Source organism: Pneumocystis carinii (assembly GCF_001477545.1).
Source record: "Pneumocystis carinii B80 chromosome Unknown supercont1.11, whole genome shotgun sequence".
Classification (NCBI taxonomy): domain Eukaryota; kingdom Fungi; phylum Ascomycota; class Pneumocystomycetes; order Pneumocystales; family Pneumocystaceae; genus Pneumocystis; species Pneumocystis carinii.
In genome coordinates, this window is record NW_017264723.1 from 322,883 (window position 1) to 340,272 (window position 17,390).

At 28.1% G+C, this 17,390-nt stretch overlaps 9 protein-coding genes across 9 annotated transcripts; 4 read left to right on the forward strand and 5 right to left on the reverse strand.

The window, feature by feature from the left end:
- Window positions 1-1,133: 1,133 nt before the first annotated feature.
- T552_02579 (hypothetical protein) lies at window positions 1,134-4,205 on the forward strand (the record flags this gene model as incomplete). The annotated part of the gene is made up of 2 exons (XM_018371113.1): window positions 1,134-1,206; window positions 1,258-4,205. 2 exons carry the CDS (start codon window positions 1,134-1,136, stop codon window positions 4,203-4,205), a joined length of 3,021 nt encoding a protein of 1,006 aa, XP_018225278.1.
- Window positions 4,206-4,380: 175 nt separating this feature from the next.
- T552_02580 (hypothetical protein) lies at window positions 4,381-4,819 on the reverse strand. Its single transcript, XM_018371114.1, has 3 exons — window positions 4,688-4,819; window positions 4,472-4,585; window positions 4,381-4,420 (listed from the first exon to the last, which is right to left on the reverse strand). Exons 1-3 carry the CDS (start codon window positions 4,779-4,781, stop codon window positions 4,395-4,397), a joined length of 234 nt encoding a protein of 77 aa, XP_018225279.1. The 5' UTR covers window positions 4,782-4,819; the 3' UTR covers window positions 4,381-4,394.
- A 318-nt stretch (window positions 4,820-5,137) lies between these two features.
- T552_02581 (hypothetical protein) lies at window positions 5,138-7,387 on the forward strand (the record flags this gene model as incomplete). The annotated part of the gene is made up of 9 exons (XM_018371115.1): window positions 5,138-5,188; window positions 5,233-5,340; window positions 5,423-5,573; window positions 5,628-5,748; window positions 5,794-5,960; window positions 6,009-6,146; window positions 6,190-6,600; window positions 6,644-6,828; window positions 6,869-7,387. 9 exons carry the CDS (start codon window positions 5,138-5,140, stop codon window positions 7,385-7,387), a joined length of 1,851 nt encoding a protein of 616 aa, XP_018225280.1.
- A 568-nt stretch (window positions 7,388-7,955) lies between these two features.
- T552_02582 (hypothetical protein) lies at window positions 7,956-10,825 on the reverse strand. Its single transcript, XM_018371116.1, has 9 exons — window positions 10,405-10,825; window positions 10,199-10,361; window positions 9,994-10,148; window positions 9,695-9,948; window positions 9,515-9,651; window positions 8,669-9,473; window positions 8,513-8,624; window positions 8,293-8,467; window positions 7,956-8,246 (listed from the first exon to the last, which is right to left on the reverse strand). Exons 1-9 carry the CDS (start codon window positions 10,795-10,797, stop codon window positions 8,002-8,004), a joined length of 2,439 nt encoding a protein of 812 aa, XP_018225281.1. The 5' UTR covers window positions 10,798-10,825; the 3' UTR covers window positions 7,956-8,001.
- A 282-nt stretch (window positions 10,826-11,107) lies between these two features.
- T552_02583 (hypothetical protein) lies at window positions 11,108-11,743 on the reverse strand. The gene is made up of 4 exons (XM_018371117.1): window positions 11,402-11,743; window positions 11,294-11,354; window positions 11,191-11,247; window positions 11,108-11,134 (listed from the first exon to the last, which is right to left on the reverse strand). The coding sequence occupies exons 1-3, from the start codon at window positions 11,695-11,697 to the stop codon at window positions 11,209-11,211; spliced, it is 396 nt and encodes a 131-aa protein (XP_018225282.1). The 5' UTR covers window positions 11,698-11,743; the 3' UTR covers window positions 11,108-11,134; window positions 11,191-11,208.
- A 76-nt stretch (window positions 11,744-11,819) lies between these two features.
- On the forward strand, window positions 11,820-12,332 carry T552_02584 (hypothetical protein; the record flags this gene model as incomplete). Its single annotated transcript, XM_018371118.1, has 3 exons — window positions 11,820-11,954; window positions 12,007-12,124; window positions 12,169-12,332. 3 exons carry the CDS (start codon window positions 11,820-11,822, stop codon window positions 12,330-12,332), a joined length of 417 nt encoding a protein of 138 aa, XP_018225283.1.
- A 243-nt stretch (window positions 12,333-12,575) lies between these two features.
- On the reverse strand, window positions 12,576-13,669 carry T552_02585 (hypothetical protein). The gene is made up of 5 exons (XM_018371119.1): window positions 13,571-13,669; window positions 13,189-13,529; window positions 13,027-13,133; window positions 12,749-12,880; window positions 12,576-12,699 (listed from the first exon to the last, which is right to left on the reverse strand). The coding sequence occupies exons 1-5, from the start codon at window positions 13,621-13,623 to the stop codon at window positions 12,622-12,624; spliced, it is 711 nt and encodes a 236-aa protein (XP_018225284.1). The 5' UTR covers window positions 13,624-13,669; the 3' UTR covers window positions 12,576-12,621.
- Window positions 13,670-13,887: 218 nt separating this feature from the next.
- Window positions 13,888-14,365, forward strand: T552_02586 (ribosomal protein L34). Its single transcript, XM_018371120.1, has 2 exons — window positions 13,888-14,143; window positions 14,199-14,365. Exons 1-2 carry the CDS (start codon window positions 13,966-13,968, stop codon window positions 14,321-14,323), a joined length of 303 nt encoding a protein of 100 aa, XP_018225285.1. The 5' UTR covers window positions 13,888-13,965; the 3' UTR covers window positions 14,324-14,365.
- A 43-nt stretch (window positions 14,366-14,408) lies between these two features.
- Window positions 14,409-17,338, reverse strand: T552_02587 (hypothetical protein). Its single transcript, XM_018371121.1, has 9 exons — window positions 17,098-17,338; window positions 16,914-17,051; window positions 16,516-16,867; window positions 16,257-16,472; window positions 15,429-16,215; window positions 15,127-15,382; window positions 14,939-15,082; window positions 14,707-14,889; window positions 14,409-14,655 (listed from the first exon to the last, which is right to left on the reverse strand). The coding sequence occupies exons 1-9, from the start codon at window positions 17,290-17,292 to the stop codon at window positions 14,446-14,448; spliced, it is 2,481 nt and encodes an 826-aa protein (XP_018225286.1). The 5' UTR covers window positions 17,293-17,338; the 3' UTR covers window positions 14,409-14,445.
- Window positions 17,339-17,390: the final 52 nt, after the last annotated feature.

Genomic DNA, 17,390 nt, shown 5'->3' on the forward strand with positions numbered 1-17,390 from the left:
AGACGGTTATAAATTCAATTTATATATATTTTTTTTAAAACTTGTAAGAATATCTTTTAAAGAGGAGTTGGATCTTAATTTTATTCCAACCCAAGCGCAACCCCAAGCACGACCCTATCAAACATAACCCTAAGCACAACCCTGACCCTAAGCTAAACCCTATCAAACACAACCCTAACATCTACCCGTCCCTAACCCTACCCTAACATCTATACTAACCCTACAAACCCGACTCCAACCCTGACCCAACCCCAATACAACGCTTAACCTTATCTACACCCTAACCCAACTCCTACACTATCTACTCCTACACTATCTACATTAACCCTAACCCTAATCTCATTCTAACCTATATATCTATAACTCTAACCCTAACCTCAACGTCTAACCCTAACCTCAACGCCTAACCCTAACTCCACCCTAACTCCACCCTAACCCACTACTTCCTAACGACCCCCCAACGACCAACGACCCACCTATGTCATCCCTAATCTCACTTTCTCTTTACTAACCCCTCTCCACTCTAACCACAACCCTTCCCTTTATCACCCTCTTTTTTCTTCTTTACTATCATCTACTTGGTTTAGTTTCGTCTTTTTATTTCCCACTTTATACTACCCTAAATCTTAGCTCGTCTATATTAGGAAATTTTTATCCTTTTCTTACACTTCTTTTTTTATTAACCGTAAAACGGATACTTTTCAACCTTTTCGGTAATTCTAATCATCCTTTCTATACGTTGCTTCATTTTATCTCTTTCACTTTTTCATTCTTATCTTTATTTTTATAAACATCCTCTTTTCTTTCTTTCTTTATTTCTTCTTTTTATATCATCCTTTTAACATTCATTCATTTATTTTATTTATTTTATTTATTCTCTATATTTCTTCTAACTACTCTTTCTCTTGATTTTACTTAATAATACACCTTTTCTTATTTCCCTTCTTTATTATTCATTTTTTCCTGTATTTATTTGATTTCAGTAATCAAACTATATTATAAACTAATGATTAAGCAACTTTTGGTAATCTATTTTCACTTGAACTTTTTCGTATATCTTCCGATATCAAGATTATCTTTTATCCGTATTTAAGAAAAAACATACTTGTATGACCTGATTAAGCAATACAAGTATGCTTTTCTTGAAAATCCTCTTCATATGTCTCTTTGCAAGGACATATGCGAAGGATCCGTCCAAGCTTTCGGGTTTTTTTATATCACTTTATCACTTATCTCTGGTTTTTTAACGTTATACAGAGTTTGGGAGAGAATATCCTCCATTGTATCAAGCAAATTCATTTATTTCGAAAATTGAGAGGACGCATAGCAAATGGACAGAGGATTATATAAGAAGCAAATTGTATGCGTTAGCATGGCAGAATTCTATAGATAGGAATAACGATGCATTTATATTTTCATCTCTTATAGGTGCAATTAGTAATATGAATTATTGTGCAGAGATGCTTCGGAAAAGATGTGAAGTCTTAAAAGCTTTAGGAGGCAAAGTAACGGAATATTGCGTTGATCCAGTAAGAACATGTGGTTTTCACTTTCCCGTTAGACAAATTCGAGCAGCCCTTCAAAGTAATTTAAGGAAACGATATACTACTCGTACAGCATGTACAGAATATTTGAGAACATGTTTTTTTTTAAAACATAAACTTTCAATGGCTACTGAATGTACTTTTTTGATAGGATCATGTTATTTGTGGGTTCGAAAACATGTGGCAGAAGCCATTTTGTCGGAGGTGATGAGAGGAGACTTATCTAAACAGACTTCTGCATATTCGTTGAGACGCGCTTGTGAAGTGGTTGGAGGAGGGAGTCCGGATTTGCTTCGTTTATGTTTTGAAAACGGTAATCTGTTAAAAAAACTTAGAACTGGGTTACAGCAAGAAATTAGTGCATTAAAGACTAGATTAAGTCTTGTTTCATATCGTAATTGCTACTATACGTTGCAACAATGTTATTATTATATTGCTGATTATTATGGTATTTATGAAGGATGTAAGGAACTTCGTCGAGCATGTGAGGAAACAGGTTATTCTTTTAAACCACCCACTTTTTCTCCACATATGCTGGAGGAAACTATTTATCTAGAAGATAAGATCGTTAGTATTGCTTCTGAGGTATCATCATCGTTAGGTCTCCGTTTTAGCAGTTGTGTAACAAGACCTTCGTCCGATATTGAGGTAGCAGCATATTTAGTTAATAAAACTTGGATGTATGATTACGAATGCACAAACAAGTTGCAAGGAGTATGTCAAGATATTTCCTCTATACCATATACGAGGAAATTGTGCTCATCACTAAAAAATCGGGATTCCAAGCCCTGCAAGGATCTATATTATTCTGTTAGGGATGAATCCTATAGTTTATATAATGCTTTATCTGATGCTGGAATATTGCGCAATACTACTCAACGTCTTTCATTACAACAATGCGATATCTTTATAGAAAGATGTAGTTTTCTTAGGACTCATTATTCTTATTGGAATTCTTTAGATACATGTCTTATTGTATATTCTGCATGTTATAAAGAAGATATAGATCAATCAGCTAAGATCTATCTTCAAACTAAATTGAAAAAGGAAATGATTGTAGGAGATAAATTTGATGAGTCAAAATGTAAAGAAGCTGTTCTTAAGGAATGCAGACTCGAAAATTTAATGTTTAGATCTTATTCTCTTATGGAAGCCTGTTTTCACTCGGAAAGGTTCTGTCAAGAAATAAAGAAGCATCTTACCCAAGAATCTAAGAAATTAGAAGAAGAAGTAAAGAAAAAGAAAGGAAGTCCCTCCTTTTATGATTGTAAGGAATTGGGGCAAAAGTGTAACTCTGGATTATATTTTGGATCAAATGTAAAAAATGAATGTAAATCTTTCCAGGAAAAATGTAACGAAAAAGAAGTCTATAATCAACTCCTTAATCATACTCTTCATTTAAACGCTTCTTTTCTTACAAGTGAAGATCAATGTAAAACTGAATTCAGTAAAAGTAATAGCAATAATCATCGCTTCAAAGAAATAATATACAAGAAAGATGATCCAAAAGTATGCAAAGCTCTCTTAGATATGCTTAAGGAACGTTGCGATAATATGGAATATGTTTTAATAACTCTTAAATCGTCTGCTAATTCATTATCATTAACTTATTGCTCTTATATATCAACAAACTGTAAATTATTATCGAAGGCTTGCCCAAAATTAAAAGAACATTGCGATCCTGTTGCCTCAGCGTGCGACACGAAATCACAAGAACTTAATGAACAATCTTCTTTTATTGATAAACATCCCATGGATGTAGCGGATTCAAAAAAATGCAAGACGAAACTACAAGAATTATGCAAAAATCAAGAGGAAAAGAAAAATTATTCATTATTATGTGCTAGGAACGATAATCATGTCAGATCATGTAGTGACTTAAAGGATTTCTTGGAGAAAGCATGCGCGGCTCTCAGATCATTTTTATATTCATTCCTTTCGGGATCAAAATATTCAGATAAATGTTCTACTCTAAAAGAACTTTATTTCAAATTTAAAAAAATATGTTTAACCGTCGATAAATACTTTGATTTATCTCTGTATGCCAAGGAAAAATGTGAACTCGATAAAGAACCAGAACCAGAAAAACCAAAACCACCAACACCAAAACCACCAGCACCAAAACCACCATCTCCACCATCTCCACCATCTCCACCACAGCCACCACAGCCACCACAGCCACAACCACAGCCACAACCACAGCCACAACCGCAACCACAGCCGCAACCACAACCGCCAACACCAAAACCAAAACCACAACCGCAACCACAGCCACAACCACAACCATCTACAAAACCAAAACCAAAACCAAAACCACCATCTTCATCAACCTCAGAAACGGAGGTAGAATCAACAACGGAGTCAGGATTTATTTCTACAACAACAAGGATAATAACAACATCAATACCAGGAAAAGTACGACCAACGCATACAGAACCATCTACAAAACCATCTACAGAACCATCTACAAGACCGAAACCGAAACCAAGACCAAGACCAAAACCAAAACCATCTACAACTACAAAACCAACTACAAAACCAACTACGAAACCAGAAGATACTGGAACAATTAAAGGAAGCAGCATGAGATTATTAGGAATTGACAGAATAGAATTATTATTTATGACTATTGCGATAATATTTGGAATATGGATGATATAAGCATAACTTAAACATATCAAATATAAACTAATAGATAATCATGTATAATAGCTAAACAAGCATAGGATCTAAACATCACTGTATTATTAGATATATACGTATATATAATGATTTGATATCGGAGCTTAGGGTTGGGTTTTCAATCAGATTCATTTCACTACAGGAAAAAATTAATTTTTTTATTAATATTTAAGAATCACACGCAATATATAAAACTATATTAAAATAAGTATTTTTTCATTAGTAAAAATAATATCAAAATTGACCATTATTGCCCCGAATAAAAGTATCGCCATATTCATTTTTTAATACGCCTTTAACATATTCTCTACATTCTTCAAGCGCAACATTCATACAACCATCAAGACAAGATAAAATACCTAAAAATAAGATAAAAAAAATAATAAAATTAAGAATAATAAAAACCTATAAAAAATAAGAATAAAATAAGAATAAAATAAAATAAAAGAATAGATATAAACCTCGATAATCAATTCCAGAACTAAGACGTACGAGAACAAAGTGGCCGATGATATTTTGAAGAAAGGCAGAGGGAGCGTCAGTAATAGAATCCATTAATTTTTTCTCGGAAGATATTTCGGCTGAAAAACAAGAAAATACAAGAAAAATATAGAGAAAAAAAAGATCAAATTTACAGATATTATATATTGTTAAGAAGGTGCACAGAAGTATATTGAAGAATAATATAAATAAAATATAAAAAAAAGAAAAAATTATTAAAAAAGTTATAAATAGTAGTATATTCTAGGTATATATGATTATAAATACACAAAGGATTTTAATAAAAGTTAAAAAAGATCAAGAAAATAGATAGGAATAAGTGGATTGGAATAATTTGGTTTTTTTTTATGGAAAAAGTATAAAATAGAAATATATATATATAAGAATAAAGGACAATTTTGTATGGTTTTATGGATTATAAAGCAGGATTAATTAAATCAGAACGAAATTTTCAAGCTCATGTATTTTTTATTATTTTTTATACATAAAATGACAGTTTATACAGCTTGCACAATCATATCATGATTTAATTGCATTATTAAAAGCACCAATTCCTGAACAAATAGGTCATTATAAGATTGGAAAGATAATTGGTAAAGGCGGGTATTCAAAAGTGTATAAAGGAATACATTTGTTAACAGGAACGGAGGAAAGTTTATAAATATTTAAAAACATAGGTTGTAAGGATAGTATAGATTGTTTTAAAATGTTCGCCAAAGTCTCAAGCAATTAATTTATCTCGAGAAATATATCATCATAGTCAAATGGATCATCCACATATTATCAAGTTATATGAAGTGCTTTATACAGAAGAACATGTATGGTTAGTTCAAGAATATTGTTCAGGTTTTTTCCCAGAAAATTTAAAAATATTATTATAATTTTATATTAAAATATTAGGAGGAGAATTATATGATTATCTTGTGAAACATACAAAATTGTCGGAACATGAAACAAAAACCTTATTTTCACAGATATCTAGTGCAATTGCTTACATTCATATGCATGGATCTGTTCACAGGTAAGCCAATTTATTTTTAAATATCAATATAATAAAAATTTTTAGAGATATTAAATTAGAAAATATTTTTCTTACAGCATCTGGTAATGCTAAAGTAGGAGATCTAGGTTTTATTCGTGAACAGGTTACAAATAAGCTATTACAAACATGGAGTGGGACATTGGCATATTCAGCACCAGAAATTGTTAATGAATCAATAAATACAGAAGAAAGTAAATAAAAAAAACAATTTAATAATATTTATATTAAGATATTTATAGAAATTGATGTATGGTCATTGGGTGTTCTTTTGTATGCATTATTGTGTGGAGAATTGCCATTTGATGATGATGATGAGGGTATATTACGATTAAAAATTCTTAATGATCATCCAAAATGGAAAAATAATTTATCACCAGGTTATTTAATATTCTTATATATGTCTATTCTTATTTTACACAGAGGCTCTTGAATTATTGCAATTAATGTTGGCTAAAAATTATAAAAACCGACCAACTATGATAGATGTTTTAAAACATCCATTTCTAGAGCCTGTAGGAAAGGAATATCTTAAATATTTAAAAGTACAAAATTTGCAACATTTTTCAACTGATTTAGAGAAAGATATTTTATTTAATATGAATATGATTGGTATTAATGTTGATATGCTTAAAAGAAGTGTAATTGAAAACAAATGTGATGCATTAAGAGCTTTATGGTTGTTAATTAAAGAAAAAGTAGAGGAATCTACAGGAAACTTTGTAAACAATAAAAGCACAAAGAGACAAGAAAAAGATGAATTTTCATGGGTAAATATAGTTTCACAAGATATAATTAAAAAAAGGTCATACAAGAAATTATTTAACTTAAAAGGTAATATAGATTATGCAATTGGTATAATATTTTGACATTATAGACATGTTTGTTTATTCAAAATTTGGTTCATATTTTTATTCCAAATCTACTCAAAATATTATGGAAAATGATTGCAGAGGAGTCCCAAAAAAGTCTCTTGAACATAAAAGCAATTTAGAAAGAGGATTATCTATATTAATTATTTTCAAAAAATGGTTGATATCATTATTAAAATACAAAAATTCAGTAAGTTGCCTATAAAAAAGATAATTCTAATTATATTCAGAAAGATGAAGAAAATTCAGATACTGGAATGTTGTTGAATATGCAGAAACATACATGCAAAAATGCAAATACTTTAACAAATCCAAGATCTCATATTTTACATGAGGTTGATAAGGCAAATGCAAATTTAATACAAAAACCATCTATATCGTCACTTTCATTATGCATCTCTAATCGCTCAGAAGGATCAGAAGCCTTAAAAGATGAGAATATATCATATATTTCTAATTTTAAAAAAAAAAGCTCATTAAAAGAAGGTGTATTTAAGAATTTAGATTGCAATACAGATAAATACATTTATTCATATGAAAATGACATTTCTAATCCGTTTAATGAAAGAATAATACACCCGGACTCCTCATTTATATCACCATATAAAAAACGAACAGCTATAAAAGAGCAATACAATAATAAATATGATACCAAATTGGAAAATACAAAAAGATTAAGAAAGAATCAAGAGGAAGAGTCGAGGTTCCTTCAAAGGATTACAGAGGAGGATGAAATTTCAGATAAATAAAATTTTAATCATTTTTTATTTTAGAATTTTACATATAAAGTCATAGAATATAATTTATTTAAGACAGATGCATGGAAAAACTTATAAAAAAATGCATTAATTTGTTTTAGAATCATTTCACAACTTTTTCTAATCTTTAAATTTTGTATGTATTAATTTTCAATGAAAACAATGAACACAATTAATAATAAAAATAAGATATTTTTTATAAAATAATCAATATAATTTGAAAAGCACCTTTTAACAAGAAACAACGAGTGAATATATTTTTAAGCATCATTTTTACTTGAATATTTTCATTTTTTTTGTAAAAATTAGGATATTTTAATTCTAAAATTAATATCTATTATGCAGGTGACTTAAATTTTAAGAATTAAAAAGTTCAAGTCTAAAATATAATAAGTTTATTCTAGGACGACAATATGCCTTAATATCTAAATTGATAAGATAAAAAGGAAAGTAATCGTTCAAATATTGATCCTAAAAACCGCATTAAAAATTAATCTTCTTTTGCAAAATGATCTGAGATAGAATAAATGAATATATATAAGATTTTAGATATATTTAAAAAACCGAGACATAAAATATAAAAGATATACATAGATAAAACCGTTTTAATACCATCTTCCATGAGGAACTTGAAATAATAATTCATCAGCAGTCTTTTTAGCAGGCTGCTTATCAGGTTTTCTTTGCGCAGCCTCATGCATTTTTAACCAATCGGGTACTTTTGAAATACTACTTTTACTAATTGCTTGTTTAAGATCATACATTATTTCTGTGTCTTCTGGTGTTAAAAAAGTAATCGCAGTACCTGATTTTCCTGCTCTTCCAGTACGTCCAACTCTATGAGTATAATCTAAATTCAAATTAAATAAAACTTAAGACTTTAAAAAACAAAAAACCTTCGATATTTTTAGCCATATTATAATTTACCACAAGAGATACATCAGCAACATCAATACCTCTTCCAGCAAGATCTGTTGCTACTAAACAATCTGCTTCACCAGAACGAAGCTGCGAAAGAGCGGATTCTCGTTGTTCCTGACTTTTTCCTCCATGTAATGCAACAGCATTCCACTGTATTATATTAATATAGATTCATAATTGAAAAAAAAAAAATACCCCAATACGAGTAAGAGATTTTGCCAAAGCATCACAACTTCGACGTTGATTAATAAAAATAATTACAGGAGGGCTATAATCATTGCTATTAAGGAGTTCTTCTAGTCTTCGTCTATAAAATTTAGAAAAAAATATTGAATAACTTCTTTAAAATACTTCTTCTTATCTTCAGTATTCATCATTTCAACGATTTGTACAACTGTATCTACTGCTTGACCAGCATTTCCAATGGTCACAATTGCTGGCCGACGCAAATATTTTTTAGCAAGTTTCTCAACAGCAGGAGGCATTGTTGCACTAAACATAACTGTTTGTCTAAACCGCACTTTACCTCCTATCAATTTAGACATTAACGCCGGATTTTCAGCGTCATCATTATTAGGTTTTTGATTACGCACGGGCAATGCATCCAAAAGCTTATTTACCGCTTCTTCAAAACCCATATCAATCATACGATCTGCTTCATCAAGAACAACATATGCACATTGACTTAATACTAAAACACGTCTTTCAAGACAATCTAATAACCGCCCAGGCGTAGCAATAACAATATGAACACCATCTCTCAAATTAAAGGCCTGCTCTTCAATTTTATGTCCACCAACAATTGATACGCATACAAAACCCATTGATATACAAAATTTCTTTGTTTCAGTCTCAATTTGCTGAGCCAATTCTCTCGTAGGAGCTAAAATAATTGCATAAGGACCATCATTCTTGTTATGTTCATTAAGTGGAGGAAGCGTAGAAATATATACAAGCATAGGAAGCACAAATGAAGCAGTTTTTCCTGATCCTGTTTCAGCAATACCAATAATATCACGATTTTGTAAACCAATAGGAATGGCTGCTCTTTGGATAGGTGAAGGTTCTTTATATCCTACAGCTTTAATTATATCAAGAATAACCTTAGGTAATCCTGATTCCTTCCAATTACGTATAGGGTTTGGAATCGATCCTCCTAAAAACATTAAAAACAATAAATAAAACATTTTAAAATACCTCTTGAGGAAATATTAAAATCTTCCCTAAATATACGCCAATCCCTTTCTTTCATAAGCTCCAAGGGTTTTTCTGACCAATGAACATCATCCCAACTAATTCTAGAACTTTTTTTATATTCCATTTCCATCAATTGTCTTAAAATATCAATATAAAAAATAAAAATAAAAATAAAAATACTTAGCTCTATCTCTATCTTCTTCATTAGAAGAACGAGACAATACATTAATATAAGAACTAGTATAATCTTTATTATCTTTATCATCAAATCCTCCTAATCTTCCTCTACCTAAAAATTGTGCACTATGACGATTCAAATAAATAGGATTAACATCGATAGATGTATCTTCTGTATTATCCCAATCAAATACAAATTTTCTTTCTGCCGTTCTTCGCCTTTTTTTCTTATTTTCAGTCGCTCCTAAATATCTTTTCTAAGAAATATTAATAACTTTTCAAATCTCATTATATACAATTACGCGAATATCCTCAAGCTCTTTTTCCTCAACCGCTAATTCAAACTTCTCATCATTCTTCTTTAAAGACGACTTGGATGACTCATACCCTTTCGTCATTTCTTTTCTCATATTTTTGGATTCTGTATATATCGTTTTTGTACCATTCGTATATCCATCTAAACAACTAAATTAAAAAATTTCTTATAGAAAAAGCACCATAACAGACTCGTTTCATTTCTATCTGACATAACATTTGTCCCATCTTTTGGGTAAAAATCCGTTGAAAGATTTGAATTCATTTTATCAATATATTGACGTTTTTTTTTAACTTCCAAACGACGTTTTTCAAGTGCAATCTCTTCCCGCTGCTTTCGAGTCAAAAATTTTGGCTAATTCAATTAAAAAATCATATTATAATAATCCTATTTCTACCCTATTTATAGATGCTAATTCTTTTTCTTTTTTTAAAAGTTCCTCTATAGATAATGGTCCATTTTTCCTCAATTCAGAAATTATAGATCCCTTAGATCCCTCTTTCAGTGTATTTTTATTATGTTTCATTACATCTTCCATTTCATGTGATTTACCAAGTCCTTCAAACATTCCTAATGTTTGTGTTTTCGTACAAATCATTTTTTTATAAAAACTTTCCTTCATTCTATCCACTTCAATATCATTTTGGCTACCTCCTGATAACTCTAAATTCTCTTTTGGAAGAGGTGGCGGATAAATTATTGGTAACGATGGTGCTTTATCTATATTATTCACATATCTCTCACTAGATTCCTCTTCTAATAATGAATTCATATCCTTATTAATATTCATAAATCTTTCAATATCATATTAATTCTTTAATAACTCTTAATAACTATATTTTAAATGATCCAATATAAAACAAAAATTAGCCTAAAATTAGCCTAAAATTATCAGTTTTTTTCGCTCTTTTTGAATTCTTACTTTATAAATTAATATTACCTCTATATAAACCGTTAATTAACAATATTTTACTGGAAATTATGTCTTCTTTTATCAATCAATAATTTATTTTTTTCAAGTGAGGTTTAAGTATTTTTCGGTTTCCGTAGCAACCCCATATTAAATTTAAAATCTAAAAATATACATTATATGTTACTTTCCAATATTGATTTCATCTTTATTGAATCTATATAAGTCAAAAATTATTATCAATAACCTATATTTTTTAATTTTTTAAAATACCCCTTAACAAACTTTTTTTCAAAGAAAAATATCCTTTTCACTACGTTTCTTCTTCTCCTATTTATTTTTTTATTTTTTTATCTAATAACATTTTTTTTCTTACAGCTTTCCAAGTTTCTATACGGCGAGGTTGCATTTCTAACTCTTTTATTATTCGCGAGAGTCTTGCGTTATATTAATTTAATTTTTTATTTTTTTAAGTTAAACTTACTTTACTTGTTTCATTCGCTGAGCTTTTGTACCTTTCCAGCGTAAAATACCGCGCATTTGTTTAATTACGGGAGAATTTAGTGGAAAAAGTTTTTCATATCCAAAAATCCGTGCTTGTTTTATTAATACAGCTTGTTGTCTCAAGGAATAAATTGGATTTTGCCAGCGACCAGTTAATTTGTTTTTGATAGGCTTAAAAGGATTTGGTAGATTGAGATTTAAGGAATTATCATTTTTTATAGAGGGGAATTGCTTAAGAAATCCAGCTAATAATCTTGGCAAAGATTTTGATTTCATATTTTTTTTTTTTAAGATTAAATCAATATATTAATCTTGAAAAGTTTAAACGAGAAATATCCGTCATTTTATTTAGCGAATTTGGGTTTTATTAATATTATTTAATATATATAGGAGAGATCATGTTGATTCATGTTCAAACGCAAATTGAAAGTTATCTGGTAGTCATATTTACATTAAGTATTCTATGTATTTTTTATCCAGACAAAGTTCTTAAACAAGGTATTATATATGTCTTGGGAGATGCAATGAATCTCGTAAAAAATAAGATAACATATGAATTTATACATATTTAACATATAGAAATAGGCACGACCTAGTCGTGATCCAAGTGGTATTGTTATTGTTGGTATGCTTTTATTTCAACTTTCTTGGATTTATCTTTTTGCATTATTAAAAATGAATTTGACTTTTTTTAAAGATCTAGGTCATTTTTTTTCTTTAAAAAATAATTAATTTAATATAAAATAGCACCATTACGGACGATTCAAGCATTTGCTTTAATTTTATGGATATATTTTTCTAACAATCCTGCTATTTCAAATGGATTAACCTTTACCTATGCATTTTTCGATTTAATATGGCAATTTTGGATGTTTGTTAGTTTTCGAAGTTATCAAATACCTACAACATAAATGATTCAAACAGTTATTTCTTTTAAAAAATATTATTTTACTGAAAATTTTTATTATAAACATCTTTTCAAAGCGGACTTGATTTTGTTTCATTTCTATCTATATTATCATCATATTCTCTTATACTTTTTACTAAATTTATCATACAATCAATCTTATCTAGATTAATATACATACATATATACATAGATAGATATAGATATAGATATATGTATGTATATATAACAAAAAATGAAAAACATTTTAAAAAAAATCAATTCTACAAAGCAAAATTATGTAAATTATATAACTAATCCCGTTTTAATGGAAAATTTTCAACATGTACGCCAGAAGATGTCACAATAAATGCTTGAAATGCATCGCCAACCTTAAATATTAGAAATACATATTATTCAAAGAAAAATTAATATATATACTTCAATGTGACGTTCTACAACACTGTTATATGTGTCTTTAATAATTTTTATTGCATCATCGCAAGATAAAGAAACTGGTGTTCGCAAACGATATTGTCCATCGACTATTCCATGTTGATTCTTTAAACCCACCTATAAAAAATTCAATAAATATATATAAAAAACTATCCATAACATGAAAGAAAGATTATTCAATTCATACAAAAAGGTTAATCTATTATAAATCTATTATAAATCTTTCATGTCTGGATATTCCATAACAATCATTTTATTCATACCTGATTATCCATTATCGGTAATGCTAAAGATGCTGATCCACCAACTGCTTGATATGAAACTCTTTCATATGATCCTATTGGATCAAATGTAAATATCGCTCCTTTACCTATAAAAATTATCTATCTTTTTTTTTAAAAAAAATACAATTAAATTAAATTCACCATTCTCATCAATACCAACAATTAACATATAAATATAATATGGAAAAAAACGTCTATTATATAAAATCATCTGTATAAGTCGCGCCGCCGATCTAACTGAAAGTTTCTTTTTATGCTTAGAATGATAGACAATAAGTTGTCTTCTCAAAATACGTATCACTTCAACACAATCTCCTGAAAATCCACATGCACTAACTACTAAATTATCTCCAATATTAAAGACCCTAGGCTGATATCTTGAATGGATGCCATATCCCCTTACTTGACGAGTATCTCCTGCAAGAATAACATAATCCTCCCCTGATATAGCAACGCAAAGACCTCCATTCTCTTCATAAGGACTATAATCATTAATATTTCAATTATTATTTTGTTAGAAAACTTGAATTGATGTTCAATCATGGCATTAGATTTCTCCTCTGAAAATGATAACATATTTAAATAAAATATAAAAATATCTTAATATTCTTATAAAAAAAAGCTCTAAAATAATAGAAAAAAACAGCTTAAAGCATGCTCAAAGGCGTACTTAATTTTTCTTGGAGTGGTCGAGATTTTTAAGAGAAGTTGCCCTGGTAACGCCTGAACGTCACTAATTATGATTATAGAAAGTTATTAAGATTTTGTGCTATAAAAGAGGATTTTTTTAATAGAAACCATATGAATATGAATAAGAGCATAATATTTAATAGATGTTCCTTTTTTTTCCGGAAAAAAACCGATATTTATAGGCAAAATAGAAATTTTCAAAGTTCATTATATCAGAGAGTCATAAAAATGAGTTTAAATATGATATTAACAAGGAATTTATATATAAGAAGTATTGGAAGAAATGAGGATATTTTTAATAGAAAAAAAAAAGGATTACAGATTGAAAAATCAAGTTTTTTACGATTTTTTTTACCAATTAAAGTATGGATATTTAATATTAAGAGATTTAGAACATATGGAAGAGGTAAATATATATATAGATATTTTTATATAGAATCATATTTATATAATATATATAGAATATCAACCATCGAATAGAGTACGCAAACGACGACATGGATTTCTTAGTCGAAAAAGATCAGCTAGTGGACGCAGAATTCTTGCTAGAAGAATAGCAAAGAAAAGAAAATATTTAACACATTAGTATTTTTCTATATATATAAATATATATTTATATATAGATAGATAAATAAATAAATATATATATATATATATGATTATGATTATAAAGAATTAATTGGAATCATTCTTTTTATATCTATAAAATCAACTATTTCTAATTTTTAAAATATTTTCTGCTCGATTTGGTGTATCTGCAAATAATGTTTTAAGTAAATCTATAATTTCTTCTTTTTCAAAATCAACCAAGGCACCAGAATTATATAAATACATGACATCTTGCATTGAAGCTTCAAGAATTTCTAGTAAATATCGAAACTTAAGCCAACTTGGAACATATGTTGGTGTTACAGGAAACTAATAAATATAACTATTAAAAAATAAATTAAGTTATTGATGAGAACTAACCATTTGGTTTTCAACAGTAAAAATATCTTCTATTTGAGCAAATTGATTAAATAATATTGAGAGTTGGTTAGATTCTTCTTCAGATATATCAGAAATATCTTTAATTGCTGTAATGATATAAACGACAACAACTTCTAAAAGCCAACCAATAGATTCAAATAATGTTTCTCTAGTAAGAATTTTCTATGTAAATATTAATGAATAATATATAATACAACTCAGAAATATGTACTCTCCATGATTCTGATAAAGTTTGAAACATTTTTTGTAAATCACAAAGTGCAATTGAACATATTTCAATTTGTTGTTTATCTGTACAATCCACAAATCCATGAGTTCGTTCAAGAATTGAAATAACATTTTTTTTTTGCATTTTCTATATATAAGTTAATATATATAATATAGATATAACTTCCTTACAAGTTCAAGAAAATATGTAAAATTGCCAGCTTCACGAAAATTATTGCTTTCTTCAAGAATACATTGAAATTCAGTCGAACCATCATAAAGTTCTTGAAGATATTCAGAAAAATATATAAAATCATTATATAATAACATAGGTGATATTAACAATTGATTACAATGAAGAGAAACCAATGCCCTATACGTATTTAGAATCAATATTATAGAATCAGATAATTGAGGAAAGAAAGATGCCATCATATAATTTTTATATCTATAAAAAATTACTAATATAATCTAAAACAATACTCATTATTTACTGAGGCTTCATCAATTCCTTTATATAAGAAAGATGTTGTTGAAGAATAGGAATAATTTTTTTAGGAAAAAAAGATATAGCATAGTTTTCATGTTCTAAGAAATCATTATCAGATCTTTTATTTTCTATATCTTTCATGTCATGGTGCTTTTTAGTATCTAAATCCTGATCACCACCACCATCATCATCATCATCATCATCATCATCATTCCAATCCCATGATTCATCTTTCAATTGATCATTTTCAAAACGATTATCTTCTATATCATTATCCAGTTTCCAAGTATCATGTTCTATAGTAGCTTCATTTTTTTCATCATCAAAAATTTCTTTATCTTCATTTTCCCAATCCAAATCCCAATCATTATTATCAGTAGAATCAACCTTTTCATCATTAACAACCTGTTTACTTTTTGTATTTTGTATATGTTCAATAATAATATTGTTAGAATCTTCTAATTTCAAAACCTTCCTAGCTAAATCAATAGAATTGGATTTCATTTTCATAATCCATGTTTCTGATGCTTGTTTTATCCATTTTTCAATTTCTAAGCTATTGTTCCATATAGTTTGTTTAATTTCTTTATTAAATTCAAAGCCCTCTAAAAGTATTCTATTAAATTTATCTAATCCATCAATTCCATCTGGTATGATATCATTTATATAGTCATTAGTTAAAAAAGACTGTATTTTAGGAAAAAGGTGTTTTGATAAACTTGATAATATAATAGATGGAAATACTTTTTCTATAAAATTAATTAATATAAATAAAGACGGAAAAATCGATTCTAAAATACTAAGTAATAATTTAAGATGTTTTAAAATATACCTTTTTTTTTTGATGTATCAATTTTAATAATCAATTGATACTCTTCATCATTTTCACTCCATTCCAATGTATAAAAATTCTCTTTATTCGATAAGACAGATTGAAAATACCTTGATACAAAATAATTAGAAATATTTATCATATGAAGATCAAATATTTCAAATTGTCTAGATAATTCTATAAATGATATCATAGATTCCTTTTTTTGAAATGGTCCTATATATTTCATTAATATACAAAAATAAATAAACTTTCACACCTTTCAATTGCTTCTTAACTATAAATTCATCTTCAAAACGCACAAAATCTTCCCAAATATCATTACATCTCTCAATTAAATTCAATTTAAGCCCTGATATTTTTTCCTTGAAAAAAGATAAAATTACTACATTTTTCTCATCACGTATATTTTTACACTCTATTTCCGCCTCATTTATTGAATCAAATGCTCTAAATAAATCCCCTTCAACTATTGAATCCTCTGCTTTATCTATTAAACTAGCTATAAATTTTATTTTTAAAATAGTTTCTTTTAATGCTTTTTTCACTTCTATAGAATCAATTAACTCCCTCATACCTTCATTTTTATCATTAAGTGTTTTTAATATTTCCTTTAAATAAAAATAAGCTTAAAAATTATAATTATATCAATTATACCTCATTACTCCTCTCAATTTCCATCAAAACTGTCATATTACTAATCAATTCCCTTATCTTCTCATAAATCTCTCTTTTTTGATCAAATCTTCTCTTAAATAATCCTTCATTTTCTAAAATTAACCTTGATACCTTTTCCTATATATATATATAAATAAATACACAAAATATACACCATATAAACCCCCGTTTTCTTTATTTCCACTTCAATTTTATTAAATATCACATTCAATCCCTCTTTTTCCCTTTTTAATCCTTCTAAATATTCCATATCATTTAAAATTCTTTCTTCATTATTCTTATTTATCTTTTCCGCTCCATCTTTAACCATTCCTCCAATAAACATTCTTCTGCTAATCTCTACCATATTGCTACCCATTTTATGTACATAAATCTTCTTTTTTCCTTGTATAATTCCTCTTTTTTTTCCTTATTAATTCCTTATATATTTTCTTATTAAAACACTTAAAATCTCTT

What these genes read in the sequence shown, in the direction of transcription:
- T552_02580 (XM_018371114.1), bottom strand. Translation starts at nt 4,781, where the DNA reads ATGGATTCTATTACTGACGCTCCCTCTGCCTTTCTTCAAAATATCATC. An exon ending in TTCTGGAATTGATTATCGAG is followed by an intron (nt 4,586 to 4,687) that starts GTTTATATCTAT and finishes TCTTATTTTTAG; the next exon opens with GTATTTTATCTTGTCTTGAT. An exon ending in TTTTATTCGGGGCAATAATG is followed by an intron (nt 4,421 to 4,471) that starts GTCAATTTTGAT and finishes ATTTTAATATAG; the next exon opens with TTTTATATATTGCGTGTGAT.
- T552_02582 (XM_018371116.1), bottom strand. Translation starts at nt 10,797, where the DNA reads ATGAATATTAATAAGGATATGAATTCATTATTAGAAGAGGAATCTAGT. An exon ending in AATTAGCATCTATAAATAGG is followed by an intron (nt 10,362 to 10,404) that starts GTAGAAATAGGA and finishes TAATTGAATTAG; the next exon opens with CCAAAATTTTTGACTCGAAA. An exon ending in AAGAGCTTGAGGATATTCGC is followed by an intron (nt 9,949 to 9,993) that starts GTAATTGTATAT and finishes AATATTTCTTAG; the next exon opens with AAAAGATATTTAGGAGCGAC.
- T552_02583 (XM_018371117.1), bottom strand. Translation starts at nt 11,697, where the DNA reads ATGAAATCAAAATCTTTGCCAAGATTATTAGCTGGATTTCTTAAGCAA. An exon ending in CAGCGAATGAAACAAGTAAA is followed by an intron (nt 11,355 to 11,401) that starts GTAAGTTTAACT and finishes ATATAACGCAAG; the next exon opens with ACTCTCGCGAATAATAAAAG. An exon ending in GTATAGAAACTTGGAAAGCT is followed by an intron (nt 11,248 to 11,293) that starts GTAAGAAAAAAA and finishes AAAAATAAATAG; the next exon opens with GAGAAGAAGAAACGTAGTGA.
- T552_02585 (XM_018371119.1), bottom strand. Translation starts at nt 13,623, where the DNA reads ATGTTATCATTTTCAGAGGAGAAATCTAATGCCATGATTGAACATCAA. An exon ending in ATGATTGAACATCAATTCAA is followed by an intron (nt 13,530 to 13,570) that starts GTTTTCTAACAA and finishes TAATGATTATAG; the next exon opens with TCCTTATGAAGAGAATGGAG. An exon ending in TACCGATAATGGATAATCAG is followed by an intron (nt 12,881 to 13,026) that starts GTATGAATAAAA and finishes AATTTTTTATAG; the next exon opens with GTGGGTTTAAAGAATCAACA.
- T552_02586 (XM_018371120.1), top strand. Translation starts at nt 13,966, where the DNA reads ATGAGTTTAAATATGATATTAACAAGGAATTTATATATAAGAAGTATT. An exon ending in ATTTAGAACATATGGAAGAG is followed by an intron (nt 14,144 to 14,198) that starts GTAAATATATAT and finishes TAATATATATAG; the next exon opens with AATATCAACCATCGAATAGA.
- T552_02587 (XM_018371121.1), bottom strand. Translation starts at nt 17,292, where the DNA reads ATGGGTAGCAATATGGTAGAGATTAGCAGAAGAATGTTTATTGGAGGA. An exon ending in TGGAAATAAAGAAAACGGGG is followed by an intron (nt 17,052 to 17,097) that starts GTTTATATGGTG and finishes ATATATATATAG; the next exon opens with GAAAAGGTATCAAGGTTAAT. An exon ending in TTACATATTTTCTTGAACTT is followed by an intron (nt 15,083 to 15,126) that starts GTAAGGAAGTTA and finishes ACTTATATATAG; the next exon opens with AAAATGCAAAAAAAAAATGT.